Source organism: Phragmites australis, chromosome 4 (genome assembly GCF_958298935.1).
Source record: "Phragmites australis chromosome 4, lpPhrAust1.1, whole genome shotgun sequence".
Lineage (NCBI taxonomy): Eukaryota > Viridiplantae > Streptophyta > Magnoliopsida > Poales > Poaceae > Phragmites > Phragmites australis.
In genome coordinates, this window is record NC_084924.1 from 44,473,958 (window position 1) to 44,494,701 (window position 20,744).

At 45.4% G+C, this 20,744-nt stretch overlaps 1 protein-coding gene across 1 annotated transcript; it reads right to left on the reverse strand.

The window, feature by feature from the left end:
- Positions 1-4,516: 4,516 nt before the first annotated feature.
- On the reverse strand, positions 4,517-6,822 carry LOC133916726 (polyol transporter 5-like). Its single transcript, XM_062360533.1, has 2 exons — positions 6,494-6,822; positions 4,517-6,350 (listed from the first exon to the last, which is right to left on the reverse strand). Exons 1-2 carry the CDS (start codon positions 6,606-6,608, stop codon positions 4,915-4,917), a joined length of 1,551 nt encoding a protein of 516 aa, XP_062216517.1. The 5' UTR covers positions 6,609-6,822; the 3' UTR covers positions 4,517-4,914.
- Positions 6,823-20,744: the final 13,922 nt, after the last annotated feature.

Consider the following 20,744-nt stretch of genomic DNA (forward strand, 5'->3'; position numbering starts at 1 on the left):
GAAAATGCTGCGCGAATCAGCAAGGTGGTCTTGACGTGCGGCCAAATACATTATTCCTGACCCTCTTTTGTACAACGGGCAGCTTGTTTCTGAGAAGAGTACGGAATTGTAAGCACGGACGAAGAGTATGGAATACAACGGACAACTTTGACCCGAAGGAGTAAATTTGTATACAACTGTGATTGAAATTTGAAAAATGTATATGGTGTCCTATCAATTGGGCTAACTGCATGCGTGACCTTTTTCTCATTTTATTTTGAAAATAATAATAAAACTATTTTGCTACCACCTCTACTGGAAAAAACGCATCCTTCTAACATTAACACTAAGTATCCAAAATACAAGTTAAACCATGTCGAGTAGAAAAATTCCACTAGCTCTTGCACACGTATGACTTATCAAGATCGTTCATTTGTGTTGGGATTTATGTTAAAGAGTTAGGTGAAAAAAATATAAGGTATATGAGAGAATCGACGAATGTATGAATATCAGACGGTAGGAATGGGAAGACGAGATTAGACATGAGTGCATAAGGACATATGGACTTGCAATTCCCCAACAAATTATGTTTGGCCAACTGGTAAGTGATGAAGTTGCATTGGGAAATATCCAAGCCTCACACTACTTAATTTGTCGTCCATTTTTTTTTGCTGTTCTTATAAAAGAAAGCACTGAATTAGGAATCTTTCTCTAATTGATTTCATCTGGCTCGTCTTCTAAGATAGGTGTTTTGATCAACTTTTTCCATCTAGTACAACATAAGTTGTACGGGTGCATCTCAGGTGCAAATAGCACAAACTTTGTGAATTTATCAAAAACCATATGTAGAAGGGTTTTTTTTTTTAAATGCACAGCTCTAGGTGAGATTATGTTATACATTCATGATTTTTTTTTAAATCTTGCAAACGAGATCAAATTTGAACTCCAAATTTTATTTGGATGTAGAATATGACCTCACCTAAAGTTATGTAATTTTAAAGACTTTTTTTATTACTTCTAAGTATGGTTTATAGTGAATTTGCACCGTTTACACCTGAGATGCACCCCAAGTTGTACTCGTAAATAAGATCAATCTTAGATACTTCTTGTATCGGCCGAAATACGTTGAATAGTACTAGTAGGACAATCAATCTCTGTGAAATGCTTGACACCCAGTAGTACCACGTACCCATCGCTCGGCATCGCCATGCATTAATATTCTGCAGCTGGGATCATGCTCCATGAATCTAGGGGCCAAGCTCTCCGCTCGATCAGTGGAGACTGCATGAAACGTACGTTGTCGCCATTATCAAAATGCCGCCATGGCTAGATATTTACTAAATTAGTCTCTACTCTTGAGCATAACTCAAAACGACTGTCACAAAAAAGAGTTTTTTTTAACAAACTCTGAAGTCTTTATGTTGAACATAGCATAGCTATACGAGTCCAAGATTCTGTTCCAGTTTTCCTACAACAAAAATCTATCTACCACAGAGCAGCAGTATCAGCCACACGCGGCAGGAGACGGGTCTGACTGAAGGACTGAGCTCGTGATGGAGACTGGGAACAGTGACCCCGGGCATGGCTAAGCTATGGTTGCCCGCTTCAACGGAGCAGCTTTCCCCGGCGTCAATGAAAGCTACTGACGAGGGAAACGACGTGGAAAAACCTTCCTGCGTTTAACTTGCAGGTTTGTCCATTTGCAAATAATTTAGGATGCCTGGCTCTGTCTTGCTTGATGTCACTTGCCATTGTTTTCACGGCGATTCAATCAGGACGGCGAGATTAGTCTTTTTGACTTGCAGAGTCTTGCAAACATACAGTTTTTCTCTCGTCTTGCGTCAGAAACTGGACTCGCACCTACCCGCATATTTCTCTCGTGTTATACGCACGTACGGTACAAATTTACACGCAGCTTACGTGCACCTAGTGATTCCATTGCAGATTCTTGATACCTGCTCAGTTTGCTCTTTCAGCTCTGAAGACGCGGTTCTGATACCGTTAATTTTTTTTATAAAAAGGACAACGTTTCAGCCTTACCGTTAATTGTTGGACCCCCACGAGGTGAGTTCATTGATGGGGTCATTGTGCTGATATTTCTTTTGATGAACAATGGAAATCCCTATAAAACATTTGAACTGCCTATACATTCGTTACTCGGTACCAAGGGATAATGACACTATAAATCATACTGGTCGAATTATTAAGCAAAAACCCACTCTTTTTATGCAGCAAGTGCATGCATGCATTTCCTTCCCAGACTGACGAATATCCGTCTCTCATGCGCGCGCGTCTGTCAAGAAACACATTAGGAAATGCCTGGTGGTCCGAAACGAAGAGGTCTTCATGTGGACATCCCTCTCTGGTTCCGGCGTGTAAAGGCCAAAGCTGATTGGGAAACGGAATAGAACGGCCACCGCGCGTGCGAGCTAGTGCACCCGGGTGAAAAAGAAGAACAAGAACTGCATGAATCCAGCCCATCCACCAGTTTAAAGTCTATCGAGAGAACGTCTCTGGTGAGAGCAACCGACAGTCGTCACCCCTACGGCTACACTGAGGTGATCTTGCACAAAGGCCCCGTATATAATTGGGCTGAACTACAAGAATGACAAGCACAAATGTGCCATATGGACGTGTACCGCCTTCCGCCTGATCGACTGAACTACAAATATAGCAATGTTACAGAGCATTGCTATATCACGGGCATCGACTGACGAATACTGACGCATCAACTTCCTATCTGATCGAACTGTACAGGTAATGAAGAACTCTGCTGGTATGTCCTTATTGTACCATGGAATCGTCAGCAGTGTTACAGAGCATTGCTATATCAAATATCACACGCTTTGGGAACGATGGCTGAACTAAATGTTTGAATCGAATCAAGGTACAAGTTAATAGGTGAGCTGTGGCCGCGCCCTGGCTTTGGGCTGTGGCCTGGTACGAACAAAATTGGAACGGGTGAGCCCGCCTTTTCACGAACCAGGTGCCCAGCACTATCAACTGTGGCCTCCGGGAAACGGCCGACATGGGGCGGAGCAGCGGCCCAGCTAAATTCCGTAGATGGCGGCCTGACCCGACTCCCGAGCCACCTCCTCCACCTCCACGGCGCACGGGCCAGAAAAAATCGGCGGACGATGACCGCAAGGGCGATCGATCTCCAGGCTCCGACGCCGGTTCAGAGAGAGAGAGAGATGAAGGGCACGCTGAACCGATGACACCCGCGCGGCCCCGCTCGTCTCATCGTCTATCTTCCGATTCGTGGCCGTGCCTGGATCTCGGAGTTGACACGGTGATTTCTACTACAGCTCGGTCGCTGCCATTTTCCGGGAAGATGTTGGGAAGCTGCCCCAATCAATTAGGTGAAGCGTAATCTCAACATGATTCGAGAGGACGTTTTCTGAGGACAGTGCTAGAGCTGTTTCTATTATGCGTGCTTTAGAATAGACATCGATGGAACTCCTGGAGATGTGTAAGTTGGAGTAGTAATCAAGTAGTACGCCATTGTCTAGGCTTTCAACACACGCTGGATGGCCACATGCCATTGTCTGCATTCGGTAACCACATCGAAGCCATAGTACTATAAGTACAATAATTTAGAAGGGACGACAGGAACAGCTTATTGCATCTGAGCAAACAGTACCAAATTAAGACACAAAATATCTGTACACTGGCGCAGAAGGTTTCATCAGAAACAAGTATGTTGAGACCATTCATCTGAAATTCTGAATACATAGCTCTGATAACTTAGCTATAGCCGTTCATTTCGGGGCTAACTATATACCAGGATTGGGTCAAGGGAGTCACATGTATAGCAGCTGCTGTTGGTTCAGTGTGTGCGAATTAGACATTTTTGTAGTTATGAGTTATTTTTTTGAACTCGAGCAATGGGTTAAGAGTATAAAATAGATCTATGTCTATTTCCTTTTGGAAAATGTTCTTAATCTTGGTATCGGGTAGTGGTTGAAGAGTACAAACAGACTTATTTCTAATTCCTTTTGGAAATCTGTTCTCAATCAACTATCAATTTGGTCTCCATACAATTAGCTTTTAGAGGACAAAAAAACTCTTCGGTGTTTAAGGCAGTCTACTCTACGGGCGGGTTTGGTTCCCGTGTGGCCTTTAGGTGCTAGCGCATACTCTCCGTATCTTGTTTTCGTAAAAGTCAAACTTTATAAGTTTTAACCGATAATTAGTTAAATATATGTATGATTAGTATATAAAATTTGTTTTTAATATATTTATATTTCAATTATTTTTAATATTATGTTAATATTATAGCAATTGACAACATATTATAATTTTTGATTACTTTTTAAAAATAAAATATATCTTATATTACTGAACAGAGGGAGTATATTAAAAGGGCTCCGCCCTCACACTCTAAATCAGTTGCTCTGTAACGCCACAGATATGTACATATTGAGAACTAATAGCATCCAATATATGGCCTTGTGTTGTTACCGAACAATCTGTTGATTTTCGGCACTTGGATAACAGTAACGACAAAGGATGAAAAGTTGTTATACAGCAAAACTAACCACAGAATGACACAAGGATGGCCCACTCATAGTGATATAACAACAGGCATATGTACATAAGTAGACACACTGCTCACCAGTACAGTTTAGACACTGCCACAGTAGAACTCACAAAGATCTGTCACGCTTGCAGTCCACAAGGCAGAGCTAAAAACGGCTACGGTGGCTGTGACGTTTTGAACGCATGGAATACCAGGCTCAGTGTCTCTACATGTTGGCTACGGCCAATAACGAGTGAGCAAGAATCAGATCGAAAAACCCAGAAATCTAACGTAAGGTGGGCAGGATCTAAAGATTATCACCACACGAAACATATCATCGAAGCTTTTCGGAACAGCAAGCTTCGGCCACACTCTGGATCGCGTGTCGGACACGTGGATGCATGGTACTTGATTCACTGCTGAGCCTGAGCACCCAGCTCAGTGGGTTTCTTGCGCTCGTGACGGCCGCCGACGTCCTCGTCGTCTGCGTCCTTGCCGAAGAGCTTCACGGTGTCCTCCAGGCTCTTTCCCATTGTCTCCGGCAGGAAGAAGTACATGAACACCCACCCGGCGGCGGCGATGCAGGCGTAGAGGTAGAAGCTCCCGGCGATGGTTATGGAGTTGGAGAGCGAGAGGAAGGACATAGTTGTGGCTCCGCTCATGATCCGGTTCAGCCCCGTGCCGAGGGCGGCGGCCTGCGCGCGCAGTCGCAGCGGGTAGATCTCCGAGCAGTACACCCACGCGACGGGGCCCATCCCCGAGGCGAACGACGCCACGAACGACAGCATCGCCGCGATGCTCACCGCGCCCAGCGCCGTCGCCTCACCTTTCGGGCGCCGGTCCATCATGAGCAGGGACGTGGCCAGCGTGAACAGGAAGATGGTCATCCCGCCGCCGCTCGCGAGCAGCAGCGGCCGCCGGCCGATGCGGTCGAGGAGTAGCGTCGAGATTGGTATGAAAAACGTCTTGCACGCGCCCACCGCCATGGAGGCCCCCAGCGAGTTGGTCTTGGACTTGATGCCGGCCCGCTCGAACACCCGGGGGCTGTACATCACCACGCAGTCCACGCCCGTGGCTTGCTGGATGAACATGAGCCCGAGGCCGGCCACGAGCATGCGGCGCACGGGACGGGAAGGGTTGATCAGCAGCTCCTTCCACACCCCCTCGCTATGCGAGCCCTTATTCGCGCGGACGATGGCGACCGCGTCGTCGGCGTCGGACACGCCCTCGGGGATGCCGACGGCCTTCTTGATGTCAAGGAGCCGCTCCTCGGCCTCGGCGGGCGAGTCGGAGGTCTTCTGCAGGACGCGGCGCGCGTCCTCGATGCGGCCCCGCATGACCAGCCACCGGGGCGACTCCGGCATGGCGAGGACGGCGACGCCGAGGAAGACAGGCGGCACGGCGCCGACAAGGAACATGGCGCGCCAGCTCAGATGGACGGGGAGGCGCGCGAAGGCGAAGTTGGAGACGTAGCCGAGGAGGATGCCGAAGTTGTTGAACACCTCCGGGAACGAAGTGAGGAAGCCGCGAGCCGAGGTGGGCGCCACCTCGGCCGTGTACACGGGGGCGATCATGAGTGCGAAGCCGACGCCGACGCCGGCCACGAAGCGGCCGACCATGAGGATGGCGTAGTCCGGGGCGAGGCCCATCAGTATAGCGCCCGTGAAGAAGATGGCGGCCGCGAGCACCATGGTGTACCGCCGGCCGAGCCAGTCGGAGGTGAAGCCGGCTGCCAGCGAACCGAAGAGCGAGTAGATGTTGATGACGCCGGCGAGGATCTCGATCTGCGTGTCTGTGATCTTCAGGTCCTCCTTCATGAATAACTGCGCGCCGCTCATCACCGAGATGTCTGCTCATCGCGCGCGCGGCCACGAACACACATCAAAGAACGTTAGCATCTAACAGGTTAATTACGTGCTTGCATGAACGTGCGTGACGTACGTGGATGATATAGGAGAGGTGGAAATGCACGTCCGTATCCGTACTACGTACCATAGCCGAGGAGGACGGAGTTCATGGAGGCGAGAAGCGCGCACGCGAAGGCGTATTTGTTGATGGGCGGGCGCTTCGCCGGCACCACGGCGACCGGGACGGCGTCCGTGCTCATGGCGAAGCAAGTGTCGGTGTGGAGGCGGGGACGAGGTCCTGTCCTGGTGTGCCGGCCTCGGTCTCCTTTCTCTCTCGCGCTCGATTATTGTTGTACTAGCGAATAGGCGTCCCGCGTCCTCACCCCTCACTCTTTCACTCCTAGCTAGCCGTGTGAGCTTGAGGAGTGGTCCGTCTACGGTGTCTGGGTAGTCCTCGGCTCTGTTTTATATATAGGTGTCCAGGGTTTACTTTTAATAATGATTTTGGTGTACTGATAGATGGTCCTGTGAATAATATTTGTGGTTGGTCGCGTGAATAATATTTGTGGTTTGTGTTTTATGATGAATTTAAGAATATATGGGTTATCTAGGTTTAAATATCTCGAATGAAAATAATTCTACGTCCTGTGTATTTTGCTATCAGTGTTTGTGAACTAGTTATAGATGAGTTCCTTCCTTAATACTAGACCAGTTCTCCTCTTTATATAAAGGGAAAGACACCTTACAAAAGAACCCAAAAATAATCGACCTATCCCTTCTAAACCTTTCACCCTTAAGCTATTATAATGGGTGGCTCATGTACCCCTTTTGCCTTGATGAAGTTGCTAAGCCCGTCCTATCTGCTGGACACCTCCTCGCTTACCTTACGTTAGTCAGCCGGTCTGTCCTGCCCCATCATCCGTCTCGCACGCGCACCTGTGAAGCAGCCTAACACGCCTGCGTGCCTGTCCCGTAGTATTTAATGCTATGGGATGGGGCATGACACCTCTACGTCAGCCACGACATGTTCCCTGGGGAGAAGTGCCTAGGGAAGGAAAAACACTTGAGTGAAAAGTATTTAATGAGAATGTACTATTTTGGTGAGTAGCTGTCTCGCTACTAGCGAAGGCTGGTCGCGAGATCTTATATGGTAAGGATCCTGGTCGCGAAGCGCAGACTGGTCGAGCGGTGGGACCCTGATACGGGGAGAATGTTTTGCCAACTGGTATTGTCTGATGTGAGTCCTCAGAACGGGGGACCCATATTCTATACACCGACAATAGCCCCCAAGCTCCCCCATGGATATGGTGGTTTGAGCGTTTTGCCACATGATCACGGGTGTACTTGGTCGAATCACCTGGGCTCTAGGTCAACGCGAGTTCACCCTTGGAGCGGCCATCAACGTAGTCCATTTTCTTGGCAGGCTCATAAAATCGTATCCCCAGGGGGGGGGGGGTTTAAACTTCCAGAGAGAGAACATCGTGAGAGATTAGACTTTGATTTTCTCCGGACCTGAGAGAATTTTAGTCCCCAAAGCGTGGCCTTTCAAATTTCGAGATGACGGAGCTCTGCGCGACAGTTAGGATATCATGCTGGCCCTATAAATTGGAAAGTCAAAGCTTGCCCATGAAGCCTTTCACCATTTCTCACAGCCTTCAAGCCCTTGTGCTCAGAGCCCATCGTCTCCATATCTACCTGTGTCCCAACGCCACCCTTGGTGCCCTTAAATGGCACCACACATTGATAAAGAGCCAAATTTTTCTAAGTCCAGGTGCATTGCGCTGAAGCTGAAGCAGATGTATGGCAACTGTTTGCTCACTCACCATTTTTCTTCGGGGTACCACCTGGGGTAGGACGTGCTTGCTCCTCGTAAGGGGGAGATCATGATGTTTGCTTCTTTCTTTTTGGCCAGTCTCGTGCTACCATTTTCTGAATTCTTCACCACCATCATCTCCTTCTATGATATCTACCACCTCCACCTCAATCCCAATTATATCATCATGCTGAGCGTCTTTTCTCACATGTGTGAGAACTTCATCGAGGTTGAATCATGCCTCGATCTCTTCAGGTATTTTTACATGACCATGTTGTAGACCGGGCTGGCCAGCGGGAGCTACGGATTTCGCTTCGTGATGGCATCGTAGGCTCCTACCTTGAGATGAGCCTTAAGTTGTCATGGTCGAGCTGGAGGAAAGAATGGTTCTACCTCAAGACGGAGGATTTCTTGGACAACATCCGTGTGCCAAATAGACCAACACAGGTCTTTGAGAGCTGGGAGGACTCCCCCATGACCACTTCGGAGCTGTCGAGCCTCGCAACCCAGGTCAAGAACGTTGCAAATACTGGGCTGATAGAATCAGATATTGCCAGTGACTTCGTGAAGTGCTAGTTGTGCCCTTTGCGGGAAAGAGCACATCCGGCATATATGTACACCGACAATGATGATGTCACCAGAGAGAGCTCTTTAAGTAATATCGCAACCGTTTCCATGGCGCCGTTTGTTTATTCATGCGGTGTCTTAAGTATCCCTCTTATGCAGATCTCTCTGACGAGGCCCTCGAGTCGCGATTCAAATTCCTCATGGAGGCAACCCCGAGGAAGGATGCCCCCCTGCGAGGCGCTCCTCCATTGTGCGACCTCTCCCCGTCGGAGAGGGCTTAGCTCAGATTGGTATGTTTAACCTTTTCTCAGAACTTCCATCTTCAAACCTTCTTTTGGGTTAGGGTTTCATGATTTGTGTCACTGCAGGGTCTTCTTGAGGTCAATGTCTTGCGTCTAATAATCGATCAAATCACAAATACCGCCCAGAGAGTTGATCTTGCTACCAGCATGCCTTCTCTGCCATCCAGCGCCGCTTCGGTCGGCCACCCAATCTGGGCATGATGTCGACCCAACTGGTCGAGGTGGTGACCAGACTGCTCAAAGTCAATGGTGCGAAGCCAATGGTCAGCGTCAAGAGGATCCTCAGCCCGCATGAAGGTGGGCGGTTGAGTTCGGAGAAAATTCAAGAAATCATCTCGGTGCCCGGAACACCTCCTCCATGAGGGGTTGTGTTGCACACGAGAACCTCAAGGAGAGCAGTCTGAGCTTGGCGGTTCTACTCTATCTGCATTAGGACATCCGCCATACTCGGTGGAGTAGGCGGCACGGGGTTGTTCTCATTAGAAATCTCAGGAAGATCACTACCGTGAGTCCTCGTTCTATTGTGACAATAAGATGAAAAGAAGCAAAAGTTAAACTCCAACATATATCAAGCAAGTGCTATTTTTGCAGTAATGGAAATCGCTTGCTTGGACCCATATACTATTAGTTGATGATAATACATGCTCAATGGTATGGTACGAAATGAACAATAGAGTATGAAAATATGCTCTATCCTTATCTATATGTTTCTTTCTCGAGTGCATCTCTCCTAAACAATCATCACAATCATATTCATCACCCTTCACATGAAAAGAATAAATATTCGTGTGAAAGGTGCTTGTGCAACTCGTCGCACAAGCGATGTCTCATACATTGTTGCCAACGTATTCACATCCCGTACCGTCGCCTTACGGGACACCCCACGTAATCGCCACGTGGGTAGACGACCATATCTACCACCGTATGGTGGATGTTCATACGTTATCACTAACGTATTCACTTTTTGTACCATCACTGTACGAAATATACTAGGTCCCCACCTTGCACTGGTTAAGCCCCCGATATTTTCCGCTATCAGAATGCAACGATGCAATATGATTAAGAAATGCATCATAGTAGGAAACAATACAATGCATAAAGAAACACTCTAAATACAATAACTAAGCACATGTTACACTTAGAAGCATAGTATATCAAGTTTGTACATATAGCACGAAGAGGTAAAAAAGAAACTTTAGTGGGTTTGACACACTTGCTAACCTACGTCCTAAGCAATTTAGGCCACTTCATTAAACCAAGCTCTGATGCCATGCTGTAAGGAACCATCTAAACAGTATTCTAATTAATCATTAAATCGATCATTTACTTAATCATGACTTCAATGACTAATTAGAATACGCTCTGGTAGTCGCGGCGCGTGTTTTGTGCCCAAGATCGGAAAATTTTCATATGTTCAAGTGGCGAGTAGGTTTAGGGTGCTCACTAGCAAGGTTCATGGCGTTTAGGATGGCCCTTAGCATGACGAGCCCTTCAGGGGCGACCAACACTCAATCCGATCTAGGACTTGTGGCCTCGTGGTCGTCATCCCTCGGACACCTATACCTTCAACACTACGCGAGCTGCAATTTTTACTACCACCCCAACAATATGATTGATCAGGTACAACAAAACTTGTACACTGAACAAAAACAAACTACAAATCCTAAAAGCTCTAGCTCCCGATCGTTTGGTCGGCCGAAAAACTATCGACCAAGCGGTTAAGCCTATGAATCGAAAAAACTTACCATTTAGTGAAGACCGTGCATACCTAAGTTATCCTACAAAATAGTATATTTTGAATTTGAAAAAACTTACAAGTCATGTTCCACGCTCGTCCAGAAGATCCTGCAAAATAGAAAAACATGCTCGTCTTCGAGCAGCCTTACACATAGAACATGTGTTCCACAAGTTTGTGTAATTTGTAGCCCTTGTGTAATTTGTAGCCGACCTCTGGCCAAGTCAACTATGCCGAGTCAGGAAAAGTAAACCACTTTGTAGGACCCCTCCCCATTAGGGAGGAGCTTGTTATGACCTGCCCTATTCCTAGACTCATATGAGGTCAAGGTCGCTTACGACCAGTGTTTGCTTCTACACCCCGTAGTCATGGTAGCACCTGAGGCTCTGCTAGTATTGAGTTGCCCAAGTTTTGAGCATGTTCGCGGGACTCTTCGCTCGGGTTCGCCTCCTGGTCGCCACGCGAGTAGTTGGTCATACGAGGCGACGTGCACTCTTCGACTGGCGAATTGAGTCCCATTTGTTCATAATTATGCAGTTTGGACGGCCAAATCGCACTACCACTTCTTGTGTGAACTTAATCGCTGCTATGGTGGTGAATTTCCTAATAGGCTTGGCCTTGATCCCCTTAGTGAATTTGTCGACTGCCACTAACAGGAATTCAAGACCTCCTGGGGCTTTTAGGGATTGGTCCCATGTTAACAAGGCCCCAGACAGTGAAAGGAGAAGACGGTGATACGATTTGATGTGCTTGGGTTGGTAGTTTGGTATGTTGGCCATGGTTCTGACATGGCCTGAATTGTTTAACTGGCTCGCAAGCATCCTGGAGGGCCATAGGTCAATAATAAAATCCTTATCGGAACATTTTTTTTGACCAGAGTGCGGTATGAAGTGCGGCTACAATACATCCCTCCGAGGATGTCGGGGAACGCTGTTCTCCTCCTTCCCAAGTGATGTATTTTAGTAAAAGATCATTGCTCCTTTGGCGGTAGAGGCATCCCTCTACCCAGGAGTATTTGTGGTCCTGCCACGTGACCCATCATCGTTAGAGGCTACATGATTATGAAGGTAGTCCAAGATCTGAAAAATGCAGGTTGTACCTGAATCAAGCAGGACGATCACATGATGGCCACCTGAGGTTGACGACAACGAAAGAGGCGTTGCCTCCAAAGGTGTTGCCTCTGGTGCTCCGTTTGCAAGCGGAGCATCCCTTCCACGTTGGCACAAGACCGCAGTGGATGGTCGTGTGAATCTTTTTTCAAAGACTCCAACTGGGACAGGTGCGTAAGAAGAGGCTAGATGGGCCAGCTCATCGGCTAGGAAGTTGTCCTTGTGAGAGACGTGCTATACTTCAAAACTAAATGAGCGTTGATCTAGCTTTGTCACTTCAAAGAGGTATGTCACCATCATCCGGTCTGAGCATAGAAAACCCTTTGCACCTGGTTTACGACTAGTAGCGAGTCTCTCATCGCTAGTGGGCATTTTACACCTCGTGCGAACGCTGGTCATATTCTAGATAAGAGGCCCTCATACTCCACAACACTGTTTGATGGCTTAAAAATATAATTGAAATGTGTACCTGAGGGTGTCGTTGATTTGTGGGGTTGAGATCGCTCCAGTCTCTAGTCCATTCAACGTGCATGGCCTGTCGACATGTGTAGTCATGTGCCTATTCGTCTCTGGTCGTAGAAAACTCTCACCGCTCGATGACCAGTACCGCTCCCACTACCTATAGGGGTAGCTGCAAAATAGGGCAACGACTCCTCATCTGATCGAGGAGTGGTCATTATATGAGGAGAAAAAGGTCACCTGTTGAGATCCTAGAAGGCTGCTCATGTTCCTTGTATCCGACGGAAGTAGTCATTCTTTCTATCAAAAACTTGAAGGGCGAAAGATTCTTTTTCTTGTCCTCGAGATGACCCTGCCCAAAAGGCCCCACACTCAATTAGTTTCAGGGTACCCTCTTACCTATTTAGGGATCTTGCCTAGCTGATGGCTCTGGTTATGGTGACACAACCATGACGCTAATGGCAAACCCTCTAGTACTACTACCAGTGGGTGGCTAAGAAGAATTCGTACAGTCCACAGATTCTATGCATACGTAATGGCATCATAGTCAAGCTGCCGAGCGCGGAGTGGGGACATATCGCAAGGGGGGAGCCCCTAGCATTTGTGCGGTTTAACGGCCTTGGCGACGATGCCACCAAAGACAACATCCTCTATGGCTGCTCCTCCGGACAACGCTGTGGTGGGTGGGGTTGTGCCTGAGCATCCCCGTGACCGACGCTGGTCCGGTTCCCCTCTAGGCACATGGCCTAGGAATCATTGCAGGTGCCCAGAACACGGGAGCCTTCGCTACCCCTCATTGCATGAACTATCATGCAAACTTCCCATTGAGCCTCGGAGCCTTTGAACTCCAATTCGGTGTCCCATACCTAGAGCACACCAGGCTCATCTTGGTCGTATCCCATGATGAATAACTCGTGGTGACCGGGGTTCTCAGAACTGGACTCATCGGTTCCTGTGGATTCGGCCATGAGTAGCCTAATCTAATCTCCAACACTTACCAAAATGTATAAATACACCCCTTACCTGGCGCGCCAACTGTTGAGGGTTTGTGAGGAACTGTCCAAAAAATATTCTAATTAATCATTAAGTTGATCATTTACATAATCATGACTTCAATGATTAACAAAATATCATCCCGGTAGTCTCGACACGTGTTTTGTGCCCAAGATCGGAACACATGCCTTACTAACATTTAACATCACAACACAACTTAATAAAGAGCGAGTAATTAAGCTTATATTACAAGTTCTTAAGCATTTCTAAATTCTCACAATTTACAACAAAAGAGTTAGGAGGATACTAAACTAATCAACCCCTAGACAAAGAGAAACTATACAGCGGAAGCTAAAGCTATAAAAAAGAGAGGATGGAACCATATGCCCTTAGGCTCCATCACAAAAGCACAATCTCTGAGTAGTTTCCTACTCATTACCGCCACCCACCTCGGCAGGCATGAAGTAGCCAAAGGCTAACTCCTCCATGTCGGTAGCACCTGAAAGAGCAGCGTGAGTACGGAAGTACTCGCAAGAATTAATCCATAATGGATACTTATATATAACCCGACTTCAAGGATTATGCATTTGGATGTTAGCAAGTAAACGACCGCATGGCTAAGTAGATTCATATGTGAAAGCAATTTGATATAAACATGTGAGCAGCTATACTATACTAAAAGTATCATTCTATCATGTAACTAATATCATGAACATGTAAGTAATTGGAACCATATTAGCGTAGCTGAACAGAACCACCTTGACCATACCAACCCACAATCGTGACTCTACGATCGATGCAGATGGACAAAAGCATACTCATGATCGAGAACGTGGCAATTTGAATTGATTTTATACCTTGCAGGGGATACTCCTTTACGCACATGCCCCAGGTCCATCCTCTTGGCCCCTGAGGCAACCTTTCTCATACCCGGAACTACCCACTCGCACATGCTCCTATGGCACTGGAGTTACCACGAGCGTGTACCGGACACCTCCGGCTCCCCACCACATTACTTCTCCTCATTCATTTTCATACGCGTCATAGGGTCGCAAGGGGAGCGTTAGCATGAGTATGGTACTAGGCTTACCTTACCATTAGATCAAGATCAACATGTGATGAGTACGGGAAGTGCTAAAGCTAACGACACCAACATATGGTGCTTAACCGATGTAAGCGGTCTATAGCATTTGGGTTCCTTTTCTGACCTACCTCTAGCACTGCCCACATCTCGCCTCATCCTCACACTCCAACATCCCAACATCTTAGTTATATCCTTTGTGAACAAGTAAGTAAGCCCTAAGCTCGCGAACGGGGATTGAACCACCGCTTGACTTCTACCTAAAGATCTATCTATTCTAAGCATTTCGAACGACTCTTAAGTTAGACGCCAACAATATTACCAATGCTACAAGGATATAGGTTACCAACAATATAAGGAAAGATAATACATCAACATAGGTTTTACCCATATCAACCCGACACTCGACTCATTCCCATGCAAACATACATAAAGCATAGTTGATCACAATAGACATATTGATCCAAAGTACTGAAAAGAGTATGCTTAGATGCTTACCTTACTGCTCTGGTGACTGCCTAATGCTACCCATGCAACACTTGTAGAACTCTGGTAGATTGGCATCGCCTTTGCCCACGCTCGTGTCTTGTTCCAATTATTTGGTCACTAAAAAAGAACACATGCAATGATGAGCATGAATGAGGTGCAACAATGTATGCTACAATATGTATAACAATATATTAAGAGTGCAAGATATGCAAAAGAATAACAAACTTTGCGATTGAAACAATGCCAAAAAACTAACATGAGGCTGGAGATTCCGGGTTAAACTCGGAGCATCCGGGTTCCGGAACCTCCGGGGTGTACTCTAGACCGGGGTTCCTAGTTAGCCATTTTTGGATTAACTTGGAAGTTCTGGGCTGAGTCCGGAACCTCTGGGTTAGGTCAGAATGTCCGGGTGAAGCTCTGAGCAAGGGTGCTTAGTTAAAAGCACTGCAAAATACCCAGACCCTCCGGGTTCAACCCACAATATTCGGGTTGGGTAGACTTGAACTTTTCGATGACTTTCCTCGGTCGAATTGATTCACATGTTAAATTTATCCTATATAGATATGCATGCACACTATACAAAGATTTCTAGACCCAAAATGCACCCTAAACCCTAACGATTAACGAGTACAAAACTGGGAGGCTTTCCAAGTTGCTGCAGAGAGGTCTTTTCATGGGAAAAAATTACCAATTTCATTTGCAAGCTTCCTCGATCCAAGGAGAAATTTTTTTGCACTAGTTCATAGGGTCTAGAAATCACTCACTAAGTAGCAACTCGATTTCCTAGCTCAAAACTTATCCAAAATTCTCAAATTCGTTCCAAGGCTCAAGAACATGAGGCGCTTCACAACTTTACAACCGAAGGTCCAGACTCGGATTTCAACCAACAAAACCACGTATTCTTGCAATGGGAGCCTAGGAGACTCACCCAAGATGCTTTGCCAAGGTTGGTGACCATCGGTGGAAGGTGAAAAAGCTCAAAAAGAGGAAGAACGTCGGTACTCCTCGTGCTTCAACCAAGAACACCAAAAGACACCAAAACTGGCTTGAATCCTTCAGGAAAACAAAAATGAATTGGATGGATGAGAAGCTTAGGAGCTAAGGAACGCGTGAGTACCACATGCATAGCTCGATTTGGCTTCTAAAAGCCAGATTCGAATAAGAGAGAGAGAGAGAGAGAGAGAGAGAGAGAGAGAGAGAGAGAGAGACCGGTTGGAGAGAGCGTGGGGGAGTGAGGAGAGAGAGGGAGCAGGTGGGTCTGTTGCCCAAGGGAGAGAGGGAGTGGTTGGCCGCCCATGTGGACCCCACATACTAGAAAAAGAAGCTCGTTTTAACTGCGAATTCTATTCTTTACTCTCCCGAATTACTTTCTCTCAACCGACTTGACTCTAAATGAAATACTCTAGCATTCCAAAATAAAAATTACACAAAATTAAATATAATGCTTATGAAGTATAATTATGCTTAATTACATGATTATGGTTTCGGGACATGATAGGGTTAGTCCCTGACAATGATTCCAGAGTGTACCGACTAATGGGCACGCGAACAATGCTTGTGGTGTGCGTATGTTTCTGATGAACTCAAGAATATAGGGATTATCTAGGTTCAGACCTTCCGAAGGATAACAACCCTGCGTTCTGTGTATTTTGTTATCGGTGTTTGTGAACAAGTTACAGATGAGTCCCTCCCTTAAGCTAGACCAGCTCTTCTATTTATATATAAGAGAAGAAGAACTTACAAATAGGCTAAAAACAATCGACCAATCCCATCTAAGCCTTCCACTCTTAGGCTATTATAATGGACGACGCATGTGCTCCTTTTACCCTAATGAAGTTGCTGACTTCGTTCCATCTGCTGGACACCTCCACGGTTACCTCATCTCGGTCAGTCGGTCTGCCCTGTCCAATCATCGGTCTCGCACGAGCGTGTGTGAAGCAGCTTGACACGCCTGTTGGCCCGTCCTGTAGCGTTTAAAGCTACAGGATGAGGAATGAAACCTCTCCGCTGACCACGACCTGTCCGCTGGAGAGGAGTGACTAAGGAAGAAAAAAACATTTGAGTGGAAAATATTTAATGAGAATGGACAGGTTTGTTGAGTTGGTCACGGGATCTTCTTATGTGATAAGGATATTGATCGCGAAGGCACATTCCCATAACCAGCTTATCAAACCAATCTATTCTCATTAAATATTTTTTTACTCAAGTATTTTTCCTTACCTATATACTCTTCCTCAGCGAACAGACCGTGACTGCACCGAGGTGCCATGCCGCGCCCCCATACCATTAAACGCTACTGTGAGTATAAAAAAGAATCGTCCACGTGAGCTTTAGGAAGGTGACTGTAAAAAAGAAGAGTGGAGAGCAATGGGTGCACGTTCACTATCGCCACTTCAGATAATGTATTCTAATTGGGCTGAGGTTTTTTGTTTTTTGTTTTTTGAAAAACTGCCTTCTACCTTCTTAGTTGATGGCTGATAATATTTTGCTATTAGCTTTGGTAATAAATTTTTAGTTTCTTCGCACGTTAAAAATCAGAAAAACTCCTTTCTACCAGTTTCTCAACTTTTAATTTATTTTCTCGTAAACTAGTTTTTCAGTTTTTTAAAAATCCGCTCCTCAACAGTCTGTTTAGTTAAACTTCTAATTTTGAGAAACAAAAGCTAGAAAAAATCGAAACAAGGCCTTAGTCCTATGACACTCGACTCCGTGCCTCACATCATCGATCGACCGCGCTGGTCCTCAGTGCTCCGAGGAGCGAGCGCAGAAACCTTCTCGTCCGACTTCACATCGCGAGCGCGGGCGCGTTGCACCGATCCACTGCGTCAACCTGCCATCACCCTTGCATCCTCCGGCACTAGGGCACCTCCCTCACGTGCCGCCACCATCTCGTCGCTGTCCGACTCCCGGCTCGTCGATACCGGCATCTAGATCACCCTCCTGAGCTTGTTTTTTGCCACTACAGGCTCTCTGTTTTTGAGGTCGCCGTCTTTTCAGCACTTGGCACCAGGCTGCTTCTTCTGCCGTTTACAGCTGTTTTCGAGATAAAACGTTGCTACTTTATACATAACTAACTTTTACAGATCGATTTTCCATGTGACCGGGACTCTACAGATTTTCAAGTACTTACTTTGTGATGGAGACTGCTGCCGTTTTTTTACTCATCGTTACGCTGATTTTGACATTGCAACACACCCTAACCTAGCCTGTTCCAGCTAGCTTGTTGCTACCACGGCTTGTATCTATGCTACATCGACCGATCACTACGTGAAAAAAATAGATATAGGTGACGGTGATGGATTTGTTATCTGTCACTTTGAACATGTTAATGATGATTAGTTATTAGTAACGGGTAAGAAATCGTAATTAATGAGGTTATCAGTGATGAGTTATAACCTCGATCCATCATTTTTTAGCGTCTCTCATGTGCTTTGGTGATAAACATAAGTGTCAGGTAAACTTTTAACTTGTCACTTATGTCCTAATATAAGTGACGGATAACTAGGTTACCCGTCACTTATGCCCATCACTTATGTCAACACACATGTGCTGGGAGAAATATATAAGTGACAGATAAGCTAAGTTACACGTCATTTATGTTTATTCCTGCTAGATTGGCTTGCTTCCTGGTTGCAGCCTGGAGCGTAGTCAAGATTTGGCAGCCGTCTTCTCCCTGCAAACAACAGCAATGCATCCAAATTCATTACGACAAACACATTTATAAAAGAACTCACTTCATCACAAAATCGTAAATGTTACAAAATTCTAATCTATTCATTACAGAATCACAAATATTATAAAGTTCCGATCACTCATATTACACAAGACATCATAAACTAGGGATTATATAGTGAAACTTGTCGTATGGGCTAATGACTTTAGACACCATGAACTTGACGATCCGTTATCGAATCTCCAGGATTGCACCGTTGTCGAAAAAAGAGCGTCAAATCCCTAGCATAATTTGACACGTAACCAATGTCATGTTGCCATATAATTAAACTAATTACTAAACTTAGTTAAGAATCATCTCGTTACATCGGGGGATTTGAGATCCTTTATGCGGAGCGTGAGGAGCATGTTCCAAGTAAGATAGAATCCGCAGACGTTGCCTGGTGGTTGTTAGTGGCACTGCTGAACATAAAATTTAGTGATAGATCAAAAGGAAAAAACAGCAACAGAGAGTTTGCTAATCTGTTAGGTAGTACTTACTGCAAACCCAGTCTTATGTGTCAGTCTGCGGTCATCTTTCTCGTTGTAGTTAGGTTGAGTTTGAATGTACTTATAAAAAACCATGCATAAAGAAGGATTGATTAGGGAGCATTTGAATGTTAGAAAAGTTAAATATGTAAACTAAGACATGCAGAAATTACGCGTCGAGAAGTCCTTTTACAGTGTTGTAATCACACTCTCCAAGTTTGCCTTTTCATCCTATTGGTTTTGACGAGTCGAGGTACCACACCAAGTTCCATTTGAGGCAAATAACCAGTGAGATCCAATAGCCACCGGTGTTGTGGGCACCCAACATGTAGTGTATTTTAGAATATTGTTGCATCCCTGGCCACTTGGTCTATTGTGAAGTTAGGGTAAAGTTTGATGACCAATATTGTAATGGTCTCAGTGTCAAGAAATACGATGGAGTCATTGCTCTTCTTTATTTCTTTCATCAAGTGTCTACAGATAAGAACACGGTTGAATTCAAGATTTAGTGGTATTAATTAATGAATATCTAGTTTCAAAGGACTTACAATATGAAGACTCGTAATAACGATACGTCCATACCATCAAGGTTGAAGATGTCGTATAAGTCATTGAAACCCGTAGTGAAGTAGCTGCCGTATTTACTTAAGAAGTGTATTGATCTAGCTCTGCATACTCTCCACAAAACAAGATACAATCCAGCTAACATACATATATTTTTTCTATTTCCAATCCTAAAGGACAAATTATCTTCTTCACGTCGTAGATGCCCTTAGGCACCAAGTTTCCTTCCTGTAGCATGTCCCTTAGCAGATCCAGCAATGTTTTGAAACTCTTGTCAGTCCAACCATGGGTCGCTTTCAACTGTAGAAGCTTTAGGTTCCCAAATATCCACGTGTACTTCTCCTTATAGTTGGGATAAAGGGGCGTCTTGGAATCCCGCATAAATTCCTCGAATTTAGCAAACTCGTCATTGTTATACTCGCCGTGCCGCTCGACATCCCGCACCATCTGGTCCACAGTCTTCACAAAATCCTCGAGATCATTATCATTCAAACCTAATATGTCATCATTCCTGATATCATGATACATTTTACTAGGTGTAAATCATTGATCCACACTATCAGCATGGAGGGTCCGATCCACCTCTCCTTATTAAGGCCTTTATCGTCATGTTTGTTTCAATATATATAATTCTCTTTAAATCCACTTATGACCAAATGTGTATGGATATTATCTAGTTCAGAAACTTTTTTCATTCCTACATTCGCGATATGGACAATACATTGCCGTTTTACTACGATCTTTCATATCCGTCAAGGCAGCACTCATGAAATACTTCACCCCGCTCATGTACTCCGGACAAGTCTAGATCTCAGGGTACATTCAACTTCTATCCGTCATCTACAATTAATATAAAAATATTCATTCTTCATTAACAATTACCTTAATTTTATAGTTAAGCATGTGATTAAAAATTCTTTATAGATATATTAGATCTGTGGCATGTCGTGGTAGATCGGGCAAACCTAGTATCGAATCTAACATAAATACAACTCACTTGTACTAAGATTTTTAATAAAGATACAAAATGAATGATTACCACTCAAAGCACAACAAATTCACCAAATAGGGATTAGAGAAGGAG